Below are 23,032 nucleotides of genomic sequence, written 5' to 3' on the forward strand. Positions count from 1 at the left end.
AAACACGTTACGTCAGCATTCAGTCGGACAAACGGCCACAACATTTACTCAGAGGCTTTGGAAAAGTCCACCAACACTGACTGGACTTCTAGGAGTAATGATTTATTACCAATTACTCACAGGCTTCTCTCTCGATTAAACATTTTTGTTTATAGCATTCTCAGAAAATAGTTTAAAATGCCTTTTGCAATTTCCCTGAGCTTCTCATGTGAAATACTATACAGCTTGTTTTACCAACAGTCCAAATACCCTAGTTCAAAACCAACCAAAGGAAGACTGCAAATCCTCTTTGGCCGGCATTTTAGCTGGTAAAAAAGAGTTGATAATGAAAGTTGATCAACAAATATTCCTACCGAAATAAGAGAATAGGTTGTGTTAAATAAAATGTTGTACACTATGTATTTCTCACGCTGAATACCGACATTATTATGTTTAATGCGTTTTGAGTTCTGGATTTGGCAGGTAAACAAATGAGGGAAATAAAAGGAAATGCATTCTGCACTTCCTCTGTCAGCCACCAGAGGGCAGCGGGACTCCATGCTACAGAGACTTCAGTCATTGTAGATCTAAATCGGATTTGTTGTACAGAAACAAGTTCCTGCCTGCAGTAACGTCCTCGCTTCTTCATCTGTATATATCTGTCAGCTGTCAGGAGATCTGCTCTTCCAACTACAGCGTTACGAGAGCTTTATTAACCAATGAAAAGCTGTTTAAGCACCACAAACACATCAACATACCTGTGGGAATGTAGCAACATAACGAAAGTGCAAGTGATTCTTTTTGGACCCACACTACGTCATTACTTACTTGTATGAATACACAATGTGATTCACTGTTGATACTATACTAAGCTATATTCGGTTTACCCCTCCTGGTTAAAGGGACCCAACACTGATTGCTTTGCTTACGAGACACATTTCCCTTTTAGATATTTTCAGATCATTTTAATCACATCTTATAGAGAGACTTTGTTTAGAACTTATTTACTTAAGTTAAACGATAAATAACCTCCCCTTAATCAAACTCAGTCCAGCTTTATGATTCTGTTGAGGAAATATTTTATAAAAGAATGTTACCAAACGTGTTATTGTTTTTACATATTTTCAACATATGTCGTTTTTTGCATTTTTTGGACATATGTTGTTTTTCATATTTCTGACAGACTAAACTATTTCCAGTTTTTTTGCCTCTATTCGACGTTATATATTATGCTATTTTTTTGTGAAGTTTGGACATGCTATACTACAGTATGTCTTTTTTTTGCATATATTCCAAATACTATACTATGTTGTTTTTTGCATATTTGCGAGATTCTACATTATTACTGTAGGTAAGCAAACGTAAAAAATGACGGCCTTTCATCAATACATCAGTATCATATTTGAAGGCCTTCTTAATATCCATATATTATTAAGGTTTATTTGTTTTTTTGTTGAATAAAGTAAAGTGTTATCATTCATTGCTTTGATTGTTTTACTCTTAAAGTATTAATGTAGTCTGATGATTTAAGCATTTTGTGTACGTGTTGTACTTTATGTCTTTGGTGTAAAGCACCTTGTAATCAATAGACGTTTTAATAAACTCCTTATTATATTCTACAGAAACCAATTGGTATTCCTACCTGGTTTGACAGATCTGCGTGGGCTTACCTTGTGTGTGCGTATTTTTAAAAGGAAAACATAAAGGTTGAGATGTAAACATATGAATCTGAGGTGGGTCACTTTAAAAGCAGGTACAAAGAGAAGGTGAATAATGAACAGGGAGGCACCAGGTTTGTGGTCTACACGCTCTAAAAATGGACTAAAGGAGATATTTCTGGATGGTTTGTCCTCACCTGCACCAGCACCTTCACTCAGCTAGTCAGGCAGGACATGTGACACTTTAGACAGAGGTCACGGGGAAAGGTCAAGGACAGCAGGTACTTATACTGGAGAGTGTTTTGAGGGGGGGGGGGGGGGGGGGGATGAACCCTCCACATCCTTCCATTAGCTGCTTTGAGCGTGCTCTTGGCAATCGGGACAGGTGTAAATCATCTCATGTGCATTTTGGCCCATCCAGAGTGCCGTCCCATTGGCGTCAGACTCTTGGGCCTTAAGAGAGCGATGCACCTTGGCACAGGAGCTGCTGCTCTCACACAGAGGGTGGCATGAAGGAAGCAAAAAAACGGAAATAATAATAAAAACGGAAATAATAATAAGACAAACAAAAACAAAAAATGGCTGGACGACAGGAAGGGAAGAGGAGCTTTGACTCAAAGTGGGTGAGGGTAAAGACTTTGGGTTTCATGATGAGGATGATGACAATAGGGGTAAATAAACTCGTCAACTCACCAAGCTAGGTATATCATAGACACTATGAATATGAGGAGCACAAAGGCTCCGGCTGCTACACCATACACCCACATCTTCAGCTTCCCATCTGTGGAGAAGGAGGCTCGTCAGTTCTTCTGTCGGGGTGCACTCACAGCCATTAAAGGCTGCAACAACTCATTCATTTTGTACACTTGTGCTGCTATTTCCCAGAAACTATCTTTAAAAATACAACCCGCAATTTACACTGACATTTCATTGTATGATTCAGGTCGGAACAAAATAATTACTAGTACTTAAATATAGGTACAGTGAGCATTTACTGGAAAAAATAAGGATGTTTTTGTGTAACTACGATGTACCAGTGTTGGCATGTAACCAATTACATGTAGTCACGCTCTAAGCTGAAGTATAACTTAGATGAACTCAAACTTTGTGTGAGTAAACCCAAGTGCTATTTTATGCTACCTTGTACTTTCACTTTTGTTCACCCACACTTGTTTTCACATTGTAAGTTAATAAATACATTTATACATGATGATGTATTTGTATGGATTTAGATATTGACTATATAAAGTAGTTCAAATGAACTCCATATTGATCAAGTCTTCAACACAATTAAAGTGGTGGACACATAAATGCATCAATATATTATTATTATTCTTCTACCAACCCTTTCAGGTACCATAGCTCTGATCAGGGTTCTCCTCTAAACACAACTTTTTTCAACTAATTTCTTATTGCTGCTTAAAATAAGAACTCTTTATTTCTTATTTTCTCCAAAATGCCAATTTGTAAATACAGTTATCTTGTTTTGCTCAGCTGTACCAACAGTAACGCACAAGTTGGAACTAGTACATATGTTATAGGTACCTGACGCATACAAGAAAATGACATTGTAACAATTAAGTCTAACTTTTTCTTCTCTCAAAGCTCACCGTTATTAAGTAAAACAAGCATTTGGAAGACAAGCGGTACAAAGGTTACTGTATGAGACGGTGTCTGAGGTTCCTGCTCCTGGCAGACGTTAATTGAGTCTGTTGTGCACTTTTGCATCCTTAGTGTTTATGTTGCTGTCATGCACCATCAGTCACAACAGTGTGTGCAGATGCAGCTCTCAAAGCTTAATGTAGCAGCAGTTCAGAGGCTCAAACATTCATCAGAACAGACGGGAAACATTGTTTTAATGAGTCAGTTTTATGTCATGCAAGACCAAATATGTTAAACCTGATGTTAATTAGATCTGTCGACACTAAGTCTGCCGAACATAGACTGGAAGTAAAGTGCATTCTGTTGCCGTCTTCTGAAAACCTCTCAGCTTTATGACTTAACTTCACTTCATGGATTACACAGTGCTCTGCAGATTGGAGAAATGTGGCTTCCTTAAACCTTTTCCCTTCAGATAAACTTAAAGGCACTTGTTTTTCTTATCCACTGCTGCAAGTTCAAATATTCCCAAAACAAGTTCCTGAAACTACCATAAACAGTGATTCAAGCCGGGACTTCAAGTGGGGGATTAAGAAATGATGTGTGATTGTTTACTCACATTTATCTTGGCAGGGTGACAGTGTTTGTGCAAGTTGTTGCCAATATAGGCTGATTTATAGCCATTAGCTAAATGTGATTTTCATCATTTTTTGGCTGTTGTAAGATTGATTTATTTGGGGAATGAACCTTGTCTTAATGTACTATTCAAAGGCTCTTATTTTCTGCCGGTTTTCAAATCCTAATTACTGAAACCACCAACAAAAAAAGAGTCCAACATGTTTTACTCTGGCAATACAGTATTGTCAGAGTAACATTTCCCCAAACATAAAACATACAAAGTCCAAATCCTTCTGAACTTCCTCCACTCTTCTGACTTTTCTTTTGTTGGTGGTTTCTCTTATTAGGATTTGACAACCGCAGAGGCGGCAAGTAGTGGAGTACAAATACTTTGTTACTGTACTTAAGTACATTTTTCTGGTATCAATACTTTACTCCACTACTTATTTGACACTGATACTGACGACACAAATACCTGTACTTTCTACTTCTTGCATTTTCAAAACAGGCTTGTTCCTTTAGTTTGAATCTGTGTTTGGTGGCGTGATCATTATTATTTAGAGTCATTGCGTGCCTATTGATTTGAACACGATCCGTGTATCCATCATTTCCTGCTCTTTTCTAAAGAGGAGGGACCAATGAAAACTTTGTCATGTTGCCGTTGTTCAGCATGGAAACATTCATTAGCTAACAATGACATTATTGTTCTATGAATATAAAGGGAGGTCAGTTACTCTTTAAAACAGTTGGTAGTTATGGGTAATTTTTACTTAAGTACATTTCGAAGCCCATACTTCTTTGCTGTTAATTGAGTAAAAAAGTTTAGTCAGTACTTCTACTTTACCAGAGCATTTTTAAACATGAGTATCTGTACTTCTACTTGAGTAAAGGATGTGTGTACTCGTGCTATCTCTGGACAACCGGCAGAAAATAAGAGCCTTATAAGAATACATTAAGGCAGGGTTTGCTCCCCAAAACATGACCGTTAAGAGATAAAAGGTTTTCACTTGACAGCAACAGAATAAAGTGTGTGCCTGTAGCCTGGTGGTCTGACCTGGTCCGTAGGGCTGCAGGTACCAGGTCCGCCCGCTGCGTCCTGGCTGGAGGGTGCTGGGCAGCGTGGGGTTAATGGCACGACTGGTTTTCACGTCCCCCTTCTTGTCCCCCGCTGTGGGGATCTCCAGGATGGGGATGGGGGCGCACTGATCTAGCTGCCCCACGGGGGACAGCACCTCTGTGAAGCCCTCCTCACACACGCACACAGCAGCCTGCAGGGGGCAGCGCAGCATCATGTTGTTACAGTACATCGAATCATGAAGGGGCTTGTCAGGATGGAAGTGAATGAATCGAGAGGTGCTTTTTGTTGTTGTGGAAGATGCCTTGGACATTGGTATAAAAAGGTTAATTAATATTGTTTACTGAGCATTAGCTTCAAGAAAGAGCAAGTCTGGGGACAGTATTTATTATAAATATAGTTGTTTCTGTCTTTTAGACTGCTATAAATGTGGTGAACAATTTTCTTTTAGAAATGTATTTTAGAATAACTCCTGCTATTCTTATTTGTATTTAACATGTTGTACCCAGCTTTAAAAGACTCACTGAGATTAAAAATATGTTTCTTCAATAGTGTCCTGACTAAGAAAGTCAGTGACACCGTTAGTGACATAAACATGACTTTAAAATAAATAAATAAATATTTACATAATCATAAAAACATAAAAAAAACATTGGACAACATTCAAAACCAGTCATTAAGAATCCCTTGAAATGCATCCAGAGAGACCAGCTCCAGAGGATTCAGGTGATTATGGAATCGATTACAAGCTGGAGGAGCCATATATTTAAATGTGCTTTTCCCACTTCAGTACAGACTTTCCTGGCAGTTAGTAGGAAGTGTCCTGAGAGCGAAGAAAAAAGCTTATTTTAGTTTTATATTAGATATTTATAGCAGTCCAAGAACAGCCTTATACAAATATGCAAATAGTTAAGTCTACGGGGGTGTAAAAGTCAGACCATCAAACCTGATTATAAAAGAGCACTGACGAGATCGGACTCTGAGTTTTGAAATAAATCTCAGTGCTCCATTGGAGACAGTATCTACGGGATCTAGGCCTGCATGTATACAAATGGGCCATTGTCCAGCGCTGAAATACAGGTGGATGCAACAAATCGCCCTTAGGCCTTAAAGGAAAGCAAGATATGTTTCTAAAAGAAAAAACCTCAGAAATCATAAATTATAGTTCCTAGAAACTTGTATACATACTCCTTCATTACCATATAGTTGATACACGTCTCTCTTAAACAGTAAGTATAAAAAAATATATCCTTAATGAAGGTGTGATGCAATGCAGGACTGTTGTATTAGGCTGCATGTGTTTCCGTTTATTTAACTGTGTAGGGAAGATCAGGCTGGTCCTAAGTGTGCTTCTCATCAGATGATTTGTTTATTATGTAGTGACTAGGTCTGTTGGGTGATAACAACACAAGGTCCAAATCAGTTTGAAAAAGATATACAAAAGGATAAACTTTGAGACATGCCATCTGCTGAATCTGGAGAATCTAAAACGTATAGTCCTGATTTCTATGCGTAGCTGAGTGACACTAAGGGAAAATGGGTTTTACATCTTCATGCTGCCATCACTTTATTCCCTGCTGCATTCAAATTCAATTCTGGCAGCAGAGTGTCAGAGCGAGTAGAGACACTGCCATTCATCCAGAGAACCTGTGCTTTCATATATACGTCGTTCTTATTGTTTTTATTCAGTTTACCCTGTTTTTTATTGTGCATTTTTGTCTGTAAACCACATTTTTCTATACGAGATTTTCTTTTTCATTTTTTTTCTATATGCAGTCAAAACTGCAGATATGAGAACAAAGAGCTGCTCACCTCACTGCAGAAAGACTTGGGCATGAGGCAGAGAGGGTCACATGAGCTGTTATCCACTGGAGGGTTCATAGGGGGGCAACCTCCTGTGGGTAAGAACACAATCAAATCAAACAGAGTAAATGTTGTTTGAGAGGAACACAACATCAACATTATCTGTGTGTCCTGCCAGATGTCCTGCCTGTGTGACCTCAAGTAATACCATTTTATTTTTCATTTTAAACACAGCGTATGCTTGGATATAAATGTAGGTTGATGTTGCCAGGTTTATTTTTGAAACCATTGAAAGTAGGAAACCACATGTTTGTGTGTGCAGAGATGACGGGCTGTACAGGCAGACATCGCCCACCACCTTCGCTCCATATAGAAATAGGCCCCTTGTTTTCTTTCCAAACAGTGTTATATTTCTGACATGTGTTGCGTCAATTCTTCCTCCTACATAAACCTGCCACTTACTGATGGGGACAAACTGTTGAGCTGCAGACTCCAGCAGCATGTCAGTGTTTCACTTTCAGATACATTTAAACTCATCAGCTCCAAATATTATCGGTTGATGTTTCCAAAATCATTTCACTCTTTCTAAATAAACAAAGATCTACTTACAGCCCTTCATGTCTAGTCATGTGTCTGCAGACTCTATCCAGTTCAACCCATACAAACCACTTTGAAACCATACAACCCATATTTAATTAGCTTTTCTCTGGTTTTTGGAATACTTTTCAGAGCTGAAACAATACATTGGTTAGTCAATCGACAAAGAGAACAATGTATTAACTACTTTAAGTACTTTTTATATTTGCTAGTTTCTAAAGCTAGTATGATAAAGATATTTGACTGAATATCTGGGGTTTTTGGTTACTGTTGCTCTGACAAAAAGAGCACATTTAAGGTCTTTGGGTTTGGGCTTTAGGCTTCTTTTTCAGTATTCATGAACCAAATCAATAAATAGAGAGTATCCGAAAAGGTAAAATCATCAAGCAATTGAAATGAATAAAGTGCAAACATTAGAGTAAGGTCTGATCCAACCTGCTCTCTTCTCTGAAGAAACACGTTTTCTTTACTCTCCTATCTTGTTAATCATGTAATCATATTTAAATGCACCAGGTTTATTTAAGTGAGTCGTGCAGAACCAGTAACTTATAAAAAAACGTGTTTAATGTACTATAATACAAGCTCCATCGTGACACTCAGAGTTCCTTACCGGTGACATTGAGTCCATCGGAGCGCTGGCACCAGATAGAGGGGCGGGTGGAGTTTTGACGGCCGCCGCTGAACCATTTGTACTCGTAACATTGGCCCCCTGAGAGAGAAATAAAAAGCAATCAACATCTATAGAGACTGTATAGTGGGAGTCTGCAGTGAAGACCATTAATCAGAAGAGTGACGGATTAATAAAGCAGCTGCTAAGTTATGGTTCTATAATAGGCTGCTGTCATATAATATCACTATCAGCGTGTCCTCACAGAGAGGTCCAGTTCAATGTTTTAATCTTCAGTAAAAGCTTTCGCTTAATGACTTTCTATCAATGCTATTACGACTTTATCAATACCTCCATCAGTGCAGTAAATGACCGTATTTCCCTATGGAGTCCTGTGTAACCAATCATCTGTCCAGGCCTTTCGGCTTGGTAAATGAACAATTTAACCTTGAACAAAGGATATATCTGTTCTCCATCGGCTTGGGTACAGTATCAAAGCTCCAGTCGATGGCTGGGCTCTATCTGCAGCTTTCACAGGACGATTTGTCTGCCGCTGCGACAACTTCACCCTTTATGTTCTTCACTTTTCTCATTCCTCTGCCTTTTTGTGCTTTGGTACAGCAAAGGCAATTTCTCCAATAAGTTAACGTATCATTGAATCACTCACTTCAGCCAGCACTTCCCACCATCTTTACGAGCAGAATAGAGTTTTACTATTGTTGAAATATTTCTCAGAGGACCAGACGCTCTGGAAGCAGAGATAATGTCACTAGTTAGCCCCCTTTAAAATCAAATACCATAATGAAAGCCTCTGTTAAAGAATAGATGGCTATTTTGAAGTCTATAAACCAACAGCAGATTTGTGTTGGCTTTACCTTCCATTATCCCTGATTCCACGGTCACTAATCGGTGAAAACACATTTGCTATTCAGTTTATGCGCTGAGGGACTGTTCAAAAATGGATGGAGAGGGGTTTGACTTTATTATTCACCCTTTAGCCAAGCGAGCACCACCAGCAGCTCAACGATTACTTATTATCCAGGGGAATACTTCAACATCTAGAGGTGGATTGCCAAAACATGTTCTGCATATACTGTAAGTGTACGATTTAAAGAAAACAATATACCTGCTAATTATAATATCAGCACAATTAAATTGTCATTGTTAGCTGTTTAGCATTTAGCTCAAAGCAGCACTGTGCCAAAGTACAGCCGCTAGTGTGGCTGTAGAGCCTTCCAAAGAGATATTCACATTTCCCTCACTTTAGATTGAGAAATACAGTATTTATCCCTTACCTAAGAAAAAAAAGTTTTTTTATTAAATTCATTTTTTTTCCTCCTCATCTAAGCTCTCTTGTCCTCGATATGAACTAATATTTATTTTTCAGTGAAAGCGATGAATAATAATAACTGAGGCGTGGATTGTCTTGTTTTTGTTATTCAACCAGTCGATAACTAATAACCTCACACACATCTACACAGAAAGTAGATATAGTCCTTTTAAGCTGCTAGTTGGATGTGCTCTTATAACAGGACTGCTGTTCTCTACTTGTTGCAAAACAAACCTTTATGACCAATAGAGCAGAAAGAAGTAAAGAACAGAGACAGGAAACACGGAAGAGAGTCAGCCCAGGAGTCACAGCGGTTGTGTGGTTTCTATCTTAACCATTACACCACTGGGGCGCCCCCACAAGATTCCTTTTTAATGTTACTATTTGATCTCCCTTTCTCCGTCACCGCCCTTCTTTTCCCCCTCGCTCCTCTCCCTCCTCCTCCCCTGCCTTTACTGGTTCTACTGGGCCACTCCTCCCCCTGAGCCTTCAGTGCTGCTGTGAAAGCAGGTCAGGCTGCTGAAGACTGCTGTGGGGATGTGTACAGTAGCCAGGGAGGAAGAAGAGGACGAGCGGGAGGAGACGAAGAGGGGGGGCGGCCGCTCTACAGAATGACCCCATGGCTACTGAGCTTTGATGGTGCTGGTGATTTACAGCCCACGCTGCACCTAATGGGTGATTAACGCGCCCCGGGAACCGCAATGATCAACAGTAAATGAGCGCGGGGGTTTCCTCCGTTTTGAGATCTGACTGGAGAAAGGGAGGGCGACTATTGACCCGAGTGCACGGAGGAGAAACAAAGAGATGGCAGTAGATAGTGATTTCGTTTTTTCAGCCTTGTACCAAGGTGGCTCAGTGGTAACACTGTCTCCTGCCAGGAAGAAAAACCATCATCTGATTCCAGCTGCAAATCCCTTTTTCACTAACTGGGTTCTCTTTAAGTGTGGGCGGTATATCGGATATACTCATCGTATTGTGGCTTTTTCTCGTGGGATGTAGAAAATGACTATATCTTTAAACATAGAGAACAAGTTGTCACATCATTTCTTAAAGCCCCCGGCAGGAAATTAGCTTTGTTTCTTTCTCCCTCTCAGAAACACACACTCCTGGGCGAGTGTGCTTTCTGTTTAAGCTTTCTGTTTTTGTATCTGGAGAGAACAAGGGATCGGGGAAAGTGAGAACGACAGAAGTGAAGCACCAGAACAAGTTTAAACACATCAAATTTGAAAACTGTAATGAAAGACGCCAGCCTCCTCTAAAAGGGCCATCAAAGTAGCCCCCAAGTGATTGTTGTAAATGTTTGTGCCATGCATTGCTGTGCAAACTTGAAATAAATGATGGAGACCTTCCAATGAACGTGTTGAATATAAAAATATAACTATATATTAATTTGAAACCGCAAGGATTTTCAAATATTTGAATCATTTGTCAAACTTAACTGTAAAGAATACATTTGCAAAGACTAATCTTACTTTACAATGACAGAAATGCACCTCAGAATATCATTCAGAACATTCCTGTTTCCACAGTCTGACTTTAAGATAATAGCAAACCATGCGAGTGTCACTCGGAAAATACCAGGTCATTCTGAATTTCATAATAAAAGCCTGCTAAAAAGATTGTAAACGAGCTGTGTTCCCTTTCAAATTCAGATTTATTTACAAGAATGACCATGCTGGAACAGTCATAAGCCTTGAGCAGTTAAACCAAACACTAATGTTATTTAAGAAAATCGCATGATATACTGTATACTGGCCACGCCTAAACATATCAAGAGATTATGTATAAGCTATTACACCAGCCCTAGTTCTATGTGGGTTTTCTTTCTGGTGTCCCAGTTTCCTTTCACAGCCCAACACATAGTTCAGATGGAAGGAGGACTAAAAAGCCTTCAGGTATGACCCTGAGTGCAAGTGTCTCTCTGTGTTATCCCGCTGATACACTGACAAGAACCCCATCCGGGTTTCCTGCCTTCAACCAAAGCTGAGACAGACTTCACTTCTCCATGATCGCACAATAAAGAACTTGTAGGCAAAATAAAGTTAATGAATAAATCACGGTTCGGGCCTGCTGGCTTTTTTGGCATGTAATTAAAATACCTTGCTCTTATTAAAAGGTCACCTATTATGCAAAATCCACTTTTTCATGTCTTTTAAACATAAACACGTTTCCCCTCTGTGTAAAGAGATTCTGGAAGTTTCAGGAAAAAAGATTTGCTCACTTTTTGTTCAAACACATTTATATAAAAACCTGTCTGAAAATGGACTGATCAGATTTTGGCCACTTTATGATGTCATAACAATGTTTTGGCTTGTGTAAATCGCCAACCAAGGTAACCCCCGCCCACCTTATCACCTGAATCTCCTCCTAGAGCACCATTGTGTTCTTTTTAACCAAATCTCTCTCAGAGGGGCGTGGGGAGGGGCTCCTTATTTTCATCTAAAGTAACAGACAGAGAATTAGCCCTTTTGAAACAGGGCTGAAACAGAGGGGATTATGGGATGCTGCAATGATCTGTTTGGTATTTGGAGCCAAACACTTCAGAGACATTTTTGTATACATCTGAGACCTATAATATATTGATGAAAAAGAGTGTAATAGGAGACTTAAAAGAGTTCTCACCTGTGCAGGGCTGAGACTCCCAGGCCTGGTCGGGGCAGAGCTGCAGGTTCTCCGGCTCTTGGGCCAACACGGCCCGAGAGCGAACCTGAACAGAACCGAAGTCCACGCCGGCCCCTTTGGCGCAGATACTAACACAGGAGCTCCAGTCTGACCACTCCAACAGGTAGCATTCACCTGCAGGGGGCAAACAGACAGAATACATCATTGCTGGGACTGATATTGTAAGGGAGAGCAGAAATAATTCAAACTAAATGTGCCTCTGGTTCAAGTCTCCACAGTGTGAGGATTTACTGCTTCCTTAATTGATTATGAAAATACTCTTTGGCTAATTGCCTGTTTGTTATTATGCACATAATTAGTTCAATTAGTAGGACAACAATACAATCAGCTTGGCCAAGATAAAACAGGTTCACCTTAAACAATTTAAACTGCGTCACTCTGTTCACTTTTATCTGTTCAGTCTGGAACATTTGAAATGACTGTCTGACCTGTAAAATAAAATGTCTGAGTCTAGCTTTGAGCAATATCTTCAATCTTTTAATTTCCTGAAAGCCAGTGTGCAGCCTCAGATCCCCCGGCAGGGTGGCCCTTCTACTAAAACTCAAATGTGACCAGGTTTTTGACATCAGGGCCCCAATTATTTGGAAAGACCTGCCTACGGAGGTTAACTGACAGAATCAGAATTCACATCTAGATTTAAAAGATTAGATGCCTTTTACTTCCTGTCCAATATTCATTTTTATGTGTCCTCAATCTGTTGTTGTATCTTCTTGTTTTTGACTGATTTTCATAGCTCTTTTTAGACTTTTAGAAAGCTGTTTAAGATATGCAGACATATCTGCACTGCAGCATTAGTGTGGGTCTTCTGATGGAAATCAGATCTTATACTTTTGGCAGTGCTTAGGCAATGTTTAACTATTAATCTATGTATGGGAACAGTTTAATCAGTTTTTTAATGAGACGTTAAGGTACGCAGTATACCGAATATCTATTTACATATTAAATCATGATGGTTGAGATGCTTTGAAGAGTTTCAGAAGGAGGGAGGTGTTAGTGAGAGGGCGGATTGGTTTTAATCCAAGCTGACAAGTGCAGCTCATCAAACAGCAGGGGAAATACAACATGGGTCAAGGGTGGCTGTGCATTTAAGAGTGTGTGTGTGTATGTGTGAGTGTGTGTGTGTATGCCAGGATTTCCAAGCTGTCCCCGGTTCTGCACAAACTTGAATTTCCTCCCAGATCAAACTACAGTATGTCCCTGCGCAGAAAACAGTCTGTGCTTTTGATTGCTGTTTGATCATTCAGTGCTCCTGCAGTTTGGCAAAAAGGGCTGGACTGACTCGTTATGTAGGGCAGCGTTTCTCAGTGTTTTCCATCTTGGGGACCAGCAGACATCTGATGAGCTTTTTTTCCCTTTCCAAAACCCATGAGTGGAAACACATGCCCCACTCTTAACATATTAAATGAATATAGACAGTAGCACTTGCACATTTTGAGTTGAGTTGAAAATTCGAATATCTATTCCTATTTTTGTGTTTTGGCAGAAGCAAGTAACAAAAAAATCTGCCTTCAGGGACCGCTGATTTATATTTAAGCTGCAATGTGGGAAAATGCACACCTCTTATCAGGCTGAATCATACATTGGGAGTTCAGCATCACATCTTTTCTTATGGAAACCATTTGTACATTTGCCCTATTTACCAAAAGAAAATACTGATGTTCAATGTTCTTTGTGTCACACAATGTCGAGGTTGCACCTTGAGAATATGAAAGAAGTGCTGTGGTTGTTGGAGGAGCAGTGAAGCTTTGGAGCTGCAGACAGGCTGGACTCTGTCTGTCAGGAGCTGGGCAGAGCTCACCTGTCTGTCTCTGAGGCTGCAGAGCAACATAAAACCCAGCACCTGACAAGCCTCCATCACAAAACCTGACAACAAGTCATCAGACGCGACCTTTGAAGTGATAATCCCATCTGTGAGATTCTCCCTCTAGTTTTTCAGGGGTTGACATCCTTGGCGCTAAGCTGATATTTTGTTGCTCTTGCACTGCAGAGCTCAGACATTACCTGCCAATCAAAGAGGGATCAATAGGCCATTTAATGCCATTTGCCTTACATAGAATATATTGAATTGATGAAGGCTTGTCCTTAATACCCTACTTGCTTCTGCTATTTAAAATAAAACAACCCTTCCATTGAAATAAATAAATGATTAATTGTTAGTTTAATCAGGACAAATTAGGGACACAAAGCTTGGCAAAGTAATATCAGACTCAAAATGCCAGACGGGTTGGTTTGTTTTCAAACCTCAGCAATAAACCACTATAGGAAATTCAATTATAAAATGTAACTATGCATCAGTGTATTGTTTAATACTGTATTTGACATTTATTTTTGCTTTTTGTCAGGTTAATCCCAACAGATGTCCATCTCAGAGACAGTGCTATTCACTCACTGACATGAAAAACCAGCAGTGCCAGGTTTGAGGGTTTGTTACCCGCTGGGGCTACCCATGCGGAAAATGTGTGCACACATGGCTAACTAACAAGCGTTGGGTGGTAGAATCAACCAAATGGTACATGACATCCTTCTTGTTATACTGTTTGATTTCTACACCCGAGTCTACTGAACAACAATGCACAGTTTAAAAAGGCATATATCAAACAAGGCTTTACAAATTGTGTACACGAATCTATGCTGTTCAACCCTTTTCCTGAACAGTTAATGTCAAGTCATTATTAAGATATGTATACGTTATACTGTACATGTTGAAGCAGAGTGCATGGGGCCATACTCAGTATCTCAGATGTTTAGATGGCTGTTCCTTTGAAAACACCTTTCCAAAACCAAACCCAGTGTAGTATTGGACTAAAGTGTGGACAAGGTCGTAGACAGCTCAAAATAACCTTAGCTAATCTGTCGGGCTCCTAATTGAATTTGGGTCGGTTTACACTCCAGCCGGCCCTAGCCAACGTTACACAAGATAAGATGACATTTCTCCTTAATAGTCCTTATCCACTAAGACTTCCCTGTTGTGTTGACTGTGTCATGCATCGCAAAGTGTCTTCTGGTTTCTGCTGGTTTAACCTGAGAGCAGCTCTGTATAAGTGCATTGTATTGTATTTCTTATTTTAAGCCTTTGATGTAATATTGGAATCCCTTTGAATTGCCAGTAAAACAAGTATGTATCAGCACCTCAATTCGTATAAGCCATGCCCTATAATTGACGTTAAAAACACTTCTTCAATCTGTCTTTCTCGCAATCAACATCATCTTTCAGATGTGAGATGAATAAATGCATAACATTTGCACTTTATTGTCATTTACAGCACATCAGATTGTTATTCTGAGGCTGTTGCTCAGCTTGCCATCTTTTTTTTGTATCAGCCCTCAGGGTTTTTGTTATCTCGCCCACACAGATTATTGATTGCACCCCTTTTTTCTGTGCTATTTTATCTGTGTGAGTGTGTGCGTGTGTGCGTGTGTGTGTGTGTGTGTGTGTGTGTGTGTGTGTGTGTGTGTGTGTGTGTGTGTTTAAATCACTTTGCTACGATGTTTCAAAACTGTAAAAACGAAATAAATTGAATTTCGCTTTTCGGTCTATTTCATTTAAAGACCAGGTGGTCCAAGTAGTTTGTGCCTTTCACATAAAACTGAAAAAAACCTAAGGGCAATGGTGCCTCTGGCGTTTCGACAAACACCACTAACAACATTCACTGATAGAGGGCCTGTAAAGGACAAATGCACTAGTGTTTTGCCATCTTCAAGAGAGACTTCTAAGTGTATCCTTAATGGTAAAAAGTAAGGAAAGACATCAAGTTAACTGGGAGAAAATAGGTAAAAATGGAAGTCAACACGGGACCCAAATCTTCTTGTCGAGTATGAATGAAGACTTGCTTCCTTGCAAAAGAGAGTAGAGGGCTCCCGACAGGAAATTAAATGCTGTACCTACCATTAAATTGAACTCGCATAAAATGGCATTCAAAGCATCTGCAGCTGTATAATGTAGTCCATTTATTCTGTCCCAGGTATTCTCCTTCCACTCACTTTAAAGGTCATGAATACATACTGAGTGCTATTGGTTAGAGATAATAAACTCTACCCTGTAACCAAAGTATTTTTAGTGGCTGCTTTTTGATATAATTCAAACTGCTGACTAGTGTTGACTGTCTTCTGGTTTCTACTGAGAGCAGATCTGCAATGCAAAGCAGAGTTATAATGGAATATTTCACTAATCAATAAATCAATCATCTTGATTTATATATCACCTAGACCTTTGTAAAGAGCTCTGAACAACTGCTGTCAAAGATTTGACTGGGCTGAGGGGATGTATTATTTGTTTGGCCTCATTAACCCTCTATCACGAATAATGGTGATCGCAACATTCAGGAAAATAATTGTAATTTACATTTTGGCCATAATCGTGCAGCTTTAAATTGAAATCAATGAAAGGGGGTTTGAAAATAATCGTAGTAAGTTAATAGTACCTCGTGCAGCACAGCAAGCTCAAACCGACCACATTTTGAAAGTATCATTAAGTAAGTAAGTAAGTCCAGTTTATTTATAAAGCGCTTTTCCCAGACATAGTTACAAAGGGCTTGACAAAGCATTACAACATCATACGAATAATAAAAGACGAAATGACCACACAAGCCACGTGTTAAGAAGTGCTAAAAACACAACACACAATAAAAACACAATACAAATATAGAACAAAATAGAATAAAAGCACACAAGTTACCCAAACAGGAATGTCTTTAGATGACATTTCAAAGAGTCTACAGAGTCAGTGTCATTACCTGGGCAGGGCAGGGTGCAGGCCTCTTTCAGGAGAATCTCAGTGTCTCCGTCCACGGCCAGCTTCAGGCTGTTGCACAGCTCCTCGTCCACCAAACTGCCTTCTCCTTCTCTGGAGCCGTCCGACACGTAGCAGGTCAGGTTCCTGTAGCGTGTACCGTGTCCACACACCACATTCTGACAGGACAGAAGAAGAAGGAGGATGATGAGTTACGGCGGTGAGAGAGGGGAGTTACAGGAACCAAAATGGGTTTGTTATATCTATGGGTGCAGATTTTGTCCATCAGTGATTTTAATTGAGTCAAACAATGGTGAAAATTAAAGTCATTTGGATATACAAAGACGGGCTTGTCCTTATTACAATATACCGATTGCTTGATCTTATGTTGAAGTATATACAGTATTCATGTTGTATTCAACTGTATGAAATACTTTTCACATATCAAATAATTGAAATGTGTGACTGATAAGCCTTTCAACACTGAAATATAATGGAACATTTTTTAATTAATCTTCTATTGAGTTCCATTATAAAATCAATACCAGTCACTGTGAATAATATTTAAAATCTTTCTGAACAGACAAAAGTTTTCAGTCAAGATTGGGAAATAAAAGCAGAAATAACTCAGACATGTAATTAAAGTCTGCACAGAGATGCTCAGTATTCAAACACTTATCTTGTCATATTTGAATTCAGTTCATCAACAAAAAAGAAGATTTTGACATATTGTTGGTGGACTTCCAATAAATCTAGGCTGAAGATACCTCAAGGCTTTGAGTCTACTTCACTTGCTGCTTCACATTATAAGTCTTCATTGATTATTTGGCACTTGAAAGAGTTAATTGGAAGGAAGTGACCTAAATTAATTATAAAAGGCATCATGTCTCCCTGTAGTCCCATAAAACTAACCCCTGCTTACGAAGTTTTCTCTTATGTCTTATAAAGCGATGCAGCAGACTCTTTTAATGATCCGGCCCGGTGTCACACAACTCAAGATGAAGTGTAAAGGCTGCCACATTTTTTGGCAAAGGCATTGAAATATAGTAATCCATCAGCGTTAAAGGTGCATTAGATTGATTTTTACTGTCCATCCCAACTGTATGCACATGGATTTGATGGGGTTGTTCATCAATACTAAAGACTCCATCATTTTTTTCAGGTTCTAATATTTCTGCCTTCTAAAATCCACGTTCTGGCTCAAATTCATGTGCGTATTGATCTCAGCAGTGCCAGGGAACTGTCAAAACTGCATTTCATGTAGCTGACAGAGGTCGATGTGATCATTCAAATGTAATGCTCCTGGATTATGGTATTATTTCATTATTTATTGGCGTACCTCCACCCGACACTCGGACCAGGGGCTGTACTGCCAGCGGTAGCAGGGCCGCACGGGGCAGGGCTTCCACTGCTCCATCTGGGGGGGGCACGGCCGGCCGTCGCCCTGCGAGGCCTGGACCACCGCCCGCTGCCGCCACATCTTACCTGGAGAAAACACACAGGACATCTTCAGTGTTTCATGTACTATACAGATCTGTACCATTTGTCTTTTGTTCTACACACTATACAAAGCTTCTATTAAGGTTTTCTAATAAGGCTTCAAATGTCTGTCGTCATACTTAATGCACATACTTTTTTTTAAATCCTCAACTTGAAGTGATTCATCTTTGAAATAAAAAAATAGATGAATATAAATACAAAGACAAATACATTTGAATACAGATTTGAATGGCAAAGTCACGAATAAAGCTTTGAACACTTTGTTAAAGCCCTAGAATTGTATCTTTAATGTTTGTGAAAGAAAGCAAAAATGACAGAAAGCAAGATGATTGGGGTAAACAGAACACCAGTGAGTCTATTTTAAAATTGTACTACAGGGTGTGTGCCAGTATTAAAACTTGAGTTTAGTTTTTCTACCGACACGATAGAGCATTTTCTTAGTGGCTGTGTTTTAAATGCACAATAAACAAATGCAGACTGATTTTGGCATATCAAGTGACCTCTGCGGTTTGCACAGCAGTCATCCATTCATTCTGTAAACAGCTTATTTAAAATGAATGTGTTTCTTTTGAATGCATTCAATTGATGTTGCCCTGGAAAAGAGCACTTCACTTAACAAAGCAGGCTTTTCTAAATGGTCTGAAACACAGCACTTGTTCTCTGCCATCTTGATTGGTTCTTGGTCCACTTGAGTAAAATGGCTTTCATCCACATCAATCAGCAAACTCTCAAGATAAATCTTGAATATTAAAGCCGCTAACACCTTGGAGACTTTGATTTAAGTGCAGAATTGAAGCTATGAATTAGTTTGAAAACTAAACACTTTCTGCTCACATGCAACCTTTCTATCTTTCTGTTTTAAACCGCCCTGGGAACCCTTCATATGTTGCATATCTGATTCTCATTTTTCACCCTGCCTTGCCAGAAATATGCTCACATCAGAGCACACCGATGCCAACCTACGACACCTCTCAACACAGAAAACACTATTCAGCCTTCCCACACATTTACACAAACTGTACAACCTCACATCCTGTTCCAACTAGAAAACATCCCACACACATTTACACACAAAACCACATCAAATAAGGTCCCCTTTTGCTCCGACAGCCTTTCTTGAACTTATGATTTAGCAACTATCGCTGTAGTGGCTCTTCTTCAAAGCGCTCCCCACAGCCCTGAGGAGCAGGAAGCTGTAATGGGATGGAATCCATTGTTTGAACCGCAAGAAACAACGACCAGGCAACAAGAGGACACATTTTCCTCAGCCATTTGGGAAGACCCTTAAATAAACATTTCTTCTCTTTTGCTATTGTGAGTTTTTCTGGCCAGCAAACCTCCAGTGGGAGCAGAAAGCATCTGATACGGGATTTTTCGAAGTTAACCAAGCTAGAATGTTTTGCAGAGCATTCATGTTTTACTCACACACATGCTTTTTAAAGCTTAATGTATTCAGGCTCCTTGAAACCAATACCGCAAGGGTTTTTTACTTGCATGTTCCTGCTTTACATTCATCCATGTATACATTAAAAACATGGGGCGTTTACTGCTGACATTTTCTTTAGATTTTGTCCTGTTACAAGCAGCAAAGGGGCTGTCAACCAAAGGTAATGCCTGTTTTTTCAGCTGTACCTCCTTTTGTTCAACAAACATGAAATACAGGATAATTACACATATAAAGATGCAGTCAGGAAGAGACCTTTACAAGCTTTTTGTCACCAAACCAAATGTTCAAGGCTTTCTGAGCTGCATCAACTCTCACACAAGGAATAATTAGAAGAGAATATCCGCTGGATCTTAATGAGAGTCATGATAATTAACCTCAGATCCGCCCCTTCACATTACCACACTACATTAACGCTGTTATTGTCATCTACCTGATGACAGTGTTACGTTACTCTCAATCTCACATAGATGTGACCCTTGCTGTTGGACCTCTTCAATGATAACTTTTTTTTTTTAATTGGATGAGATCACACCATCCACATTGATACCTAGTGTCCTTTTAACTTTCACAAATGTCACGCTTTGAAGGTAAGAGTTTATAATCTCTCGTAGCGAAGCAATTTTTCCCACGCTTAGAATTTAATTGGGCCACCCAATTACATTTGGCAACCAATTGTATTACTATTATTGTGATTATTATTATGTATATTTTTTTATTTAACAACAGTGAAGGTGCTTTTCTCCTGGATTTGGTTGCTCTGGTATTTGCTTTTACTTTTTTCCTCACCCACACCCGCTCCCGAGACCACATCACTCCCGTCCTCCAGAACCTCCACTGGCTCCCCGTCCGTCAAAGAATCCACTTCAAAGTCCTCCTCATTACTCACAAAGCCCTCAACAATCAGGCCCCCCCCTTCCTCACAGACCTGCTGCACCACCACACCCCTTCCCGCTGCCTCCGCTCATCAGAAGCCGACCTCCTATCCATCTCCACCCGCATCAATCACAGGACCTGGGGGGACAGAGCCTTCTCCGTCGCTGCCCCCTCCCTCTGGAACTCACTCCTACAACCCATCAGAGACTGCACTGACCTCACCACCTTTGAAAAACGAATCTCTTCAATCTGGCTTTTAATGTGTGATTATTTTTGTATTATTTGACTTTAACTATATATTTATTTGTTCTTCCTTTCTTTTCTTTTCGCTATATCTGTAAAGCGTCTTTGAGCACCTGTAAAAGCGCTAACAAAATAAATCTATTATTAATATTATTACTTTGATTTTATCAAACTATTACACATAAAAAAGTATATATCTATATAGTTATATAGATATATATCAGTACATTGATCATTGTAAGATCAAGCTTTACATATGATAAGAAGCTGACCTTGTGTGTGACATGATGTGTTGATAGTAAAAGGTTACAGATTTCTATTCTTGCTGCCAGTTCTTTGATCACACTGGAAATTACTCAAGGTTAAAATATCAGCTCAATGTCAACAACTATGTCAATTTAAAGGTTGATCTTCGAGTCTTACCTTCGAGTCCACATGTCTGTGAACAGGCTGACCATGCGGACCACTCTGACAGCTGACAGTTGACGGGACACTCGACCACACAGGAGATGTTCATCTGCCACTTCTTCTCCAAATTCAACTGCAACATGTATGAAACAAAGAGGTTAATTCATGACAAATCATCAAACCAACAGTTGTGTCAAAGCCAAGTCAATCTGTTACGGCCTGACAGCAGCTTGACCTCTCTGCCCTACAATTCCCAGAAGCCTGTGTTCTGGCAGGGGACACACTATGTTGGGCAGCATCAGGCCAGCAAGGTTGCACTATCAAAGCTGCTGTGAAAGCCATTCTGACACAATGTGTTTTTGTGAATGAGCCAGATGATGAAGTGGGCCAAGGGTTAACTAGCTGTGGGGACGGCTCTGCCACAGCCCGCCGGCTACAATTACAGCCAGCCCCGACACATTATGAATGAATAAAAGGCTCAGCCCGAAGCAATGACAACAATCTCTGCATGGGAATACTACTGAGAAATGGTGCTGCTGAGGGGCCAAAGTACTGTACGTTGACGGTAATATAATGCATGAGTGATGTGATAAAGTCATTAAGAAAAATGAGTATGTCCAGAAAAAGAATAGTGAAAACTAAACTCGCCAAAAAACCAAAAGTCAAAGTAACAAAGGGAGTAGCTGGAGGACTTGCACGTCTCACCTCCTCACAGAACTTCATATTGACTGATTTTCCGTCGCTGCGAACACAGTCGAGCATCCGGGTCTTGATGCCGCTCCCACACACAGCGTTAGGACTCAGCTGACAGGTACTCCAGTCTGAAAAACAACATATTCACATATTTATTATTTTGGCTGTAAAACTGGCAATATAAATGTATCAAAGCAGAGACAACTCCTGAAACGTTGCACCAGTATACAGTAGATGTTTTCTACGGTACAACTACAATCCTCTTGCTTCTGAGCATCACAGAGTTGACTTTTCTGTATTTGTTTCTTAATGTTGCAAGAATTCGTGTTGATTGTACTTGGAAGTGTATAGTTTTGTTGACCTAACTCTAATGCAGCCTAGTGCCTAAACTGCAGTGTAACTGTATACCAAAAGCTCTCATCCAGACATTAATGATTCATCTAAAAGACACTAAAGAATACAACACCCTGAGTCATACATGTTCTTTTAACATAGTAAGTGCAAGTATAGGGAAAGCAGATTTTCAAACCTTTTAGTTTTTTAAAGTACAAGTCAAATCTAAGTCCTTTAAGAAACGTCAAGGATCAAATCCTCTTAAGCTAATTCAGTTAATATGTGTACGTATGAAAGTGTCTTATTTTTGTTTTATATTTGACTAGAACTAGAAAGTTTTACTTAAAATTCTCAAAGTGAGACACGACTCAGTGCAGTCAAATCAGTGACATGCCTGTGATATACTGTACATATACATATGTACATATATACATATACAATACAATATTGGGAATTTTGAACAAGTCTGTATTTAAATCTGCATGCACTTGTTTTATGTGTAGGAGGTATCGTAAAAAAGCAGAAAACACAACATTGAATCCCTATCATCTTTAAAGTTGACAAGAGACATTTACCATCAAACAATTTGCATTCATTTCTTTCTTTAAATGTAAGCAGACACATGCATTGGCTTTAGCTGATATTTAAATGCATTTATCTGAACTATCCCCCTTATTTAAAGCAGTATTTTGTACCCTACTCACCAAATCATCAAGTTAGACATTCTGTTCAGATTTATTTCTCTGTCCCCTCTGCAAAAAATGTGATTGACAGAAGAGCGTTCATGTTCAAAGACCCAACTGACTGGAATACTTTACCTGCTGCTATTACATTACATTGCCGAGATACTTGAAGTCT

The 23,032-nt window shown here is 39.5% G+C and overlaps 1 protein-coding gene across 1 annotated transcript in view; it reads right to left on the reverse strand.

Moving 5' to 3' along the window:
• The window catches only part of thsd7ab (thrombospondin, type I, domain containing 7Ab), a 137,579-nt gene that overhangs the window by 5,368 nt on the left and 109,179 nt on the right, over positions 1-23,032 (reverse strand). The window contains exons 19-27 of the mRNA XM_079694302.1: positions 21,854-21,969; positions 21,164-21,281; positions 18,017-18,162; positions 16,682-16,856; positions 11,889-12,062; positions 7,940-8,038; positions 6,742-6,824; positions 4,909-5,122; positions 2,331-2,418 (exon numbers count right to left, since the gene is read on the reverse strand). Coding sequence (XP_079550428.1) covers positions 2,331-2,418; positions 4,909-5,122; positions 6,742-6,824; positions 7,940-8,038; positions 11,889-12,062; positions 16,682-16,856; positions 18,017-18,162; positions 21,164-21,281; positions 21,854-21,969 — 1,213 coding nt within the window. The remainder of the gene's footprint in view (positions 1-2,330; positions 2,419-4,908; positions 5,123-6,741; positions 6,825-7,939; positions 8,039-11,888; positions 12,063-16,681; positions 16,857-18,016; positions 18,163-21,163; positions 21,282-21,853; positions 21,970-23,032) is intronic.

The sequence above is a fragment of the Notothenia rossii genome, assembly GCF_949606895.1.
Source record: "Notothenia rossii genome assembly, chromosome: 7".
NCBI lineage: Eukaryota > Metazoa > Chordata > Actinopteri > Perciformes > Nototheniidae > Notothenia > Notothenia rossii.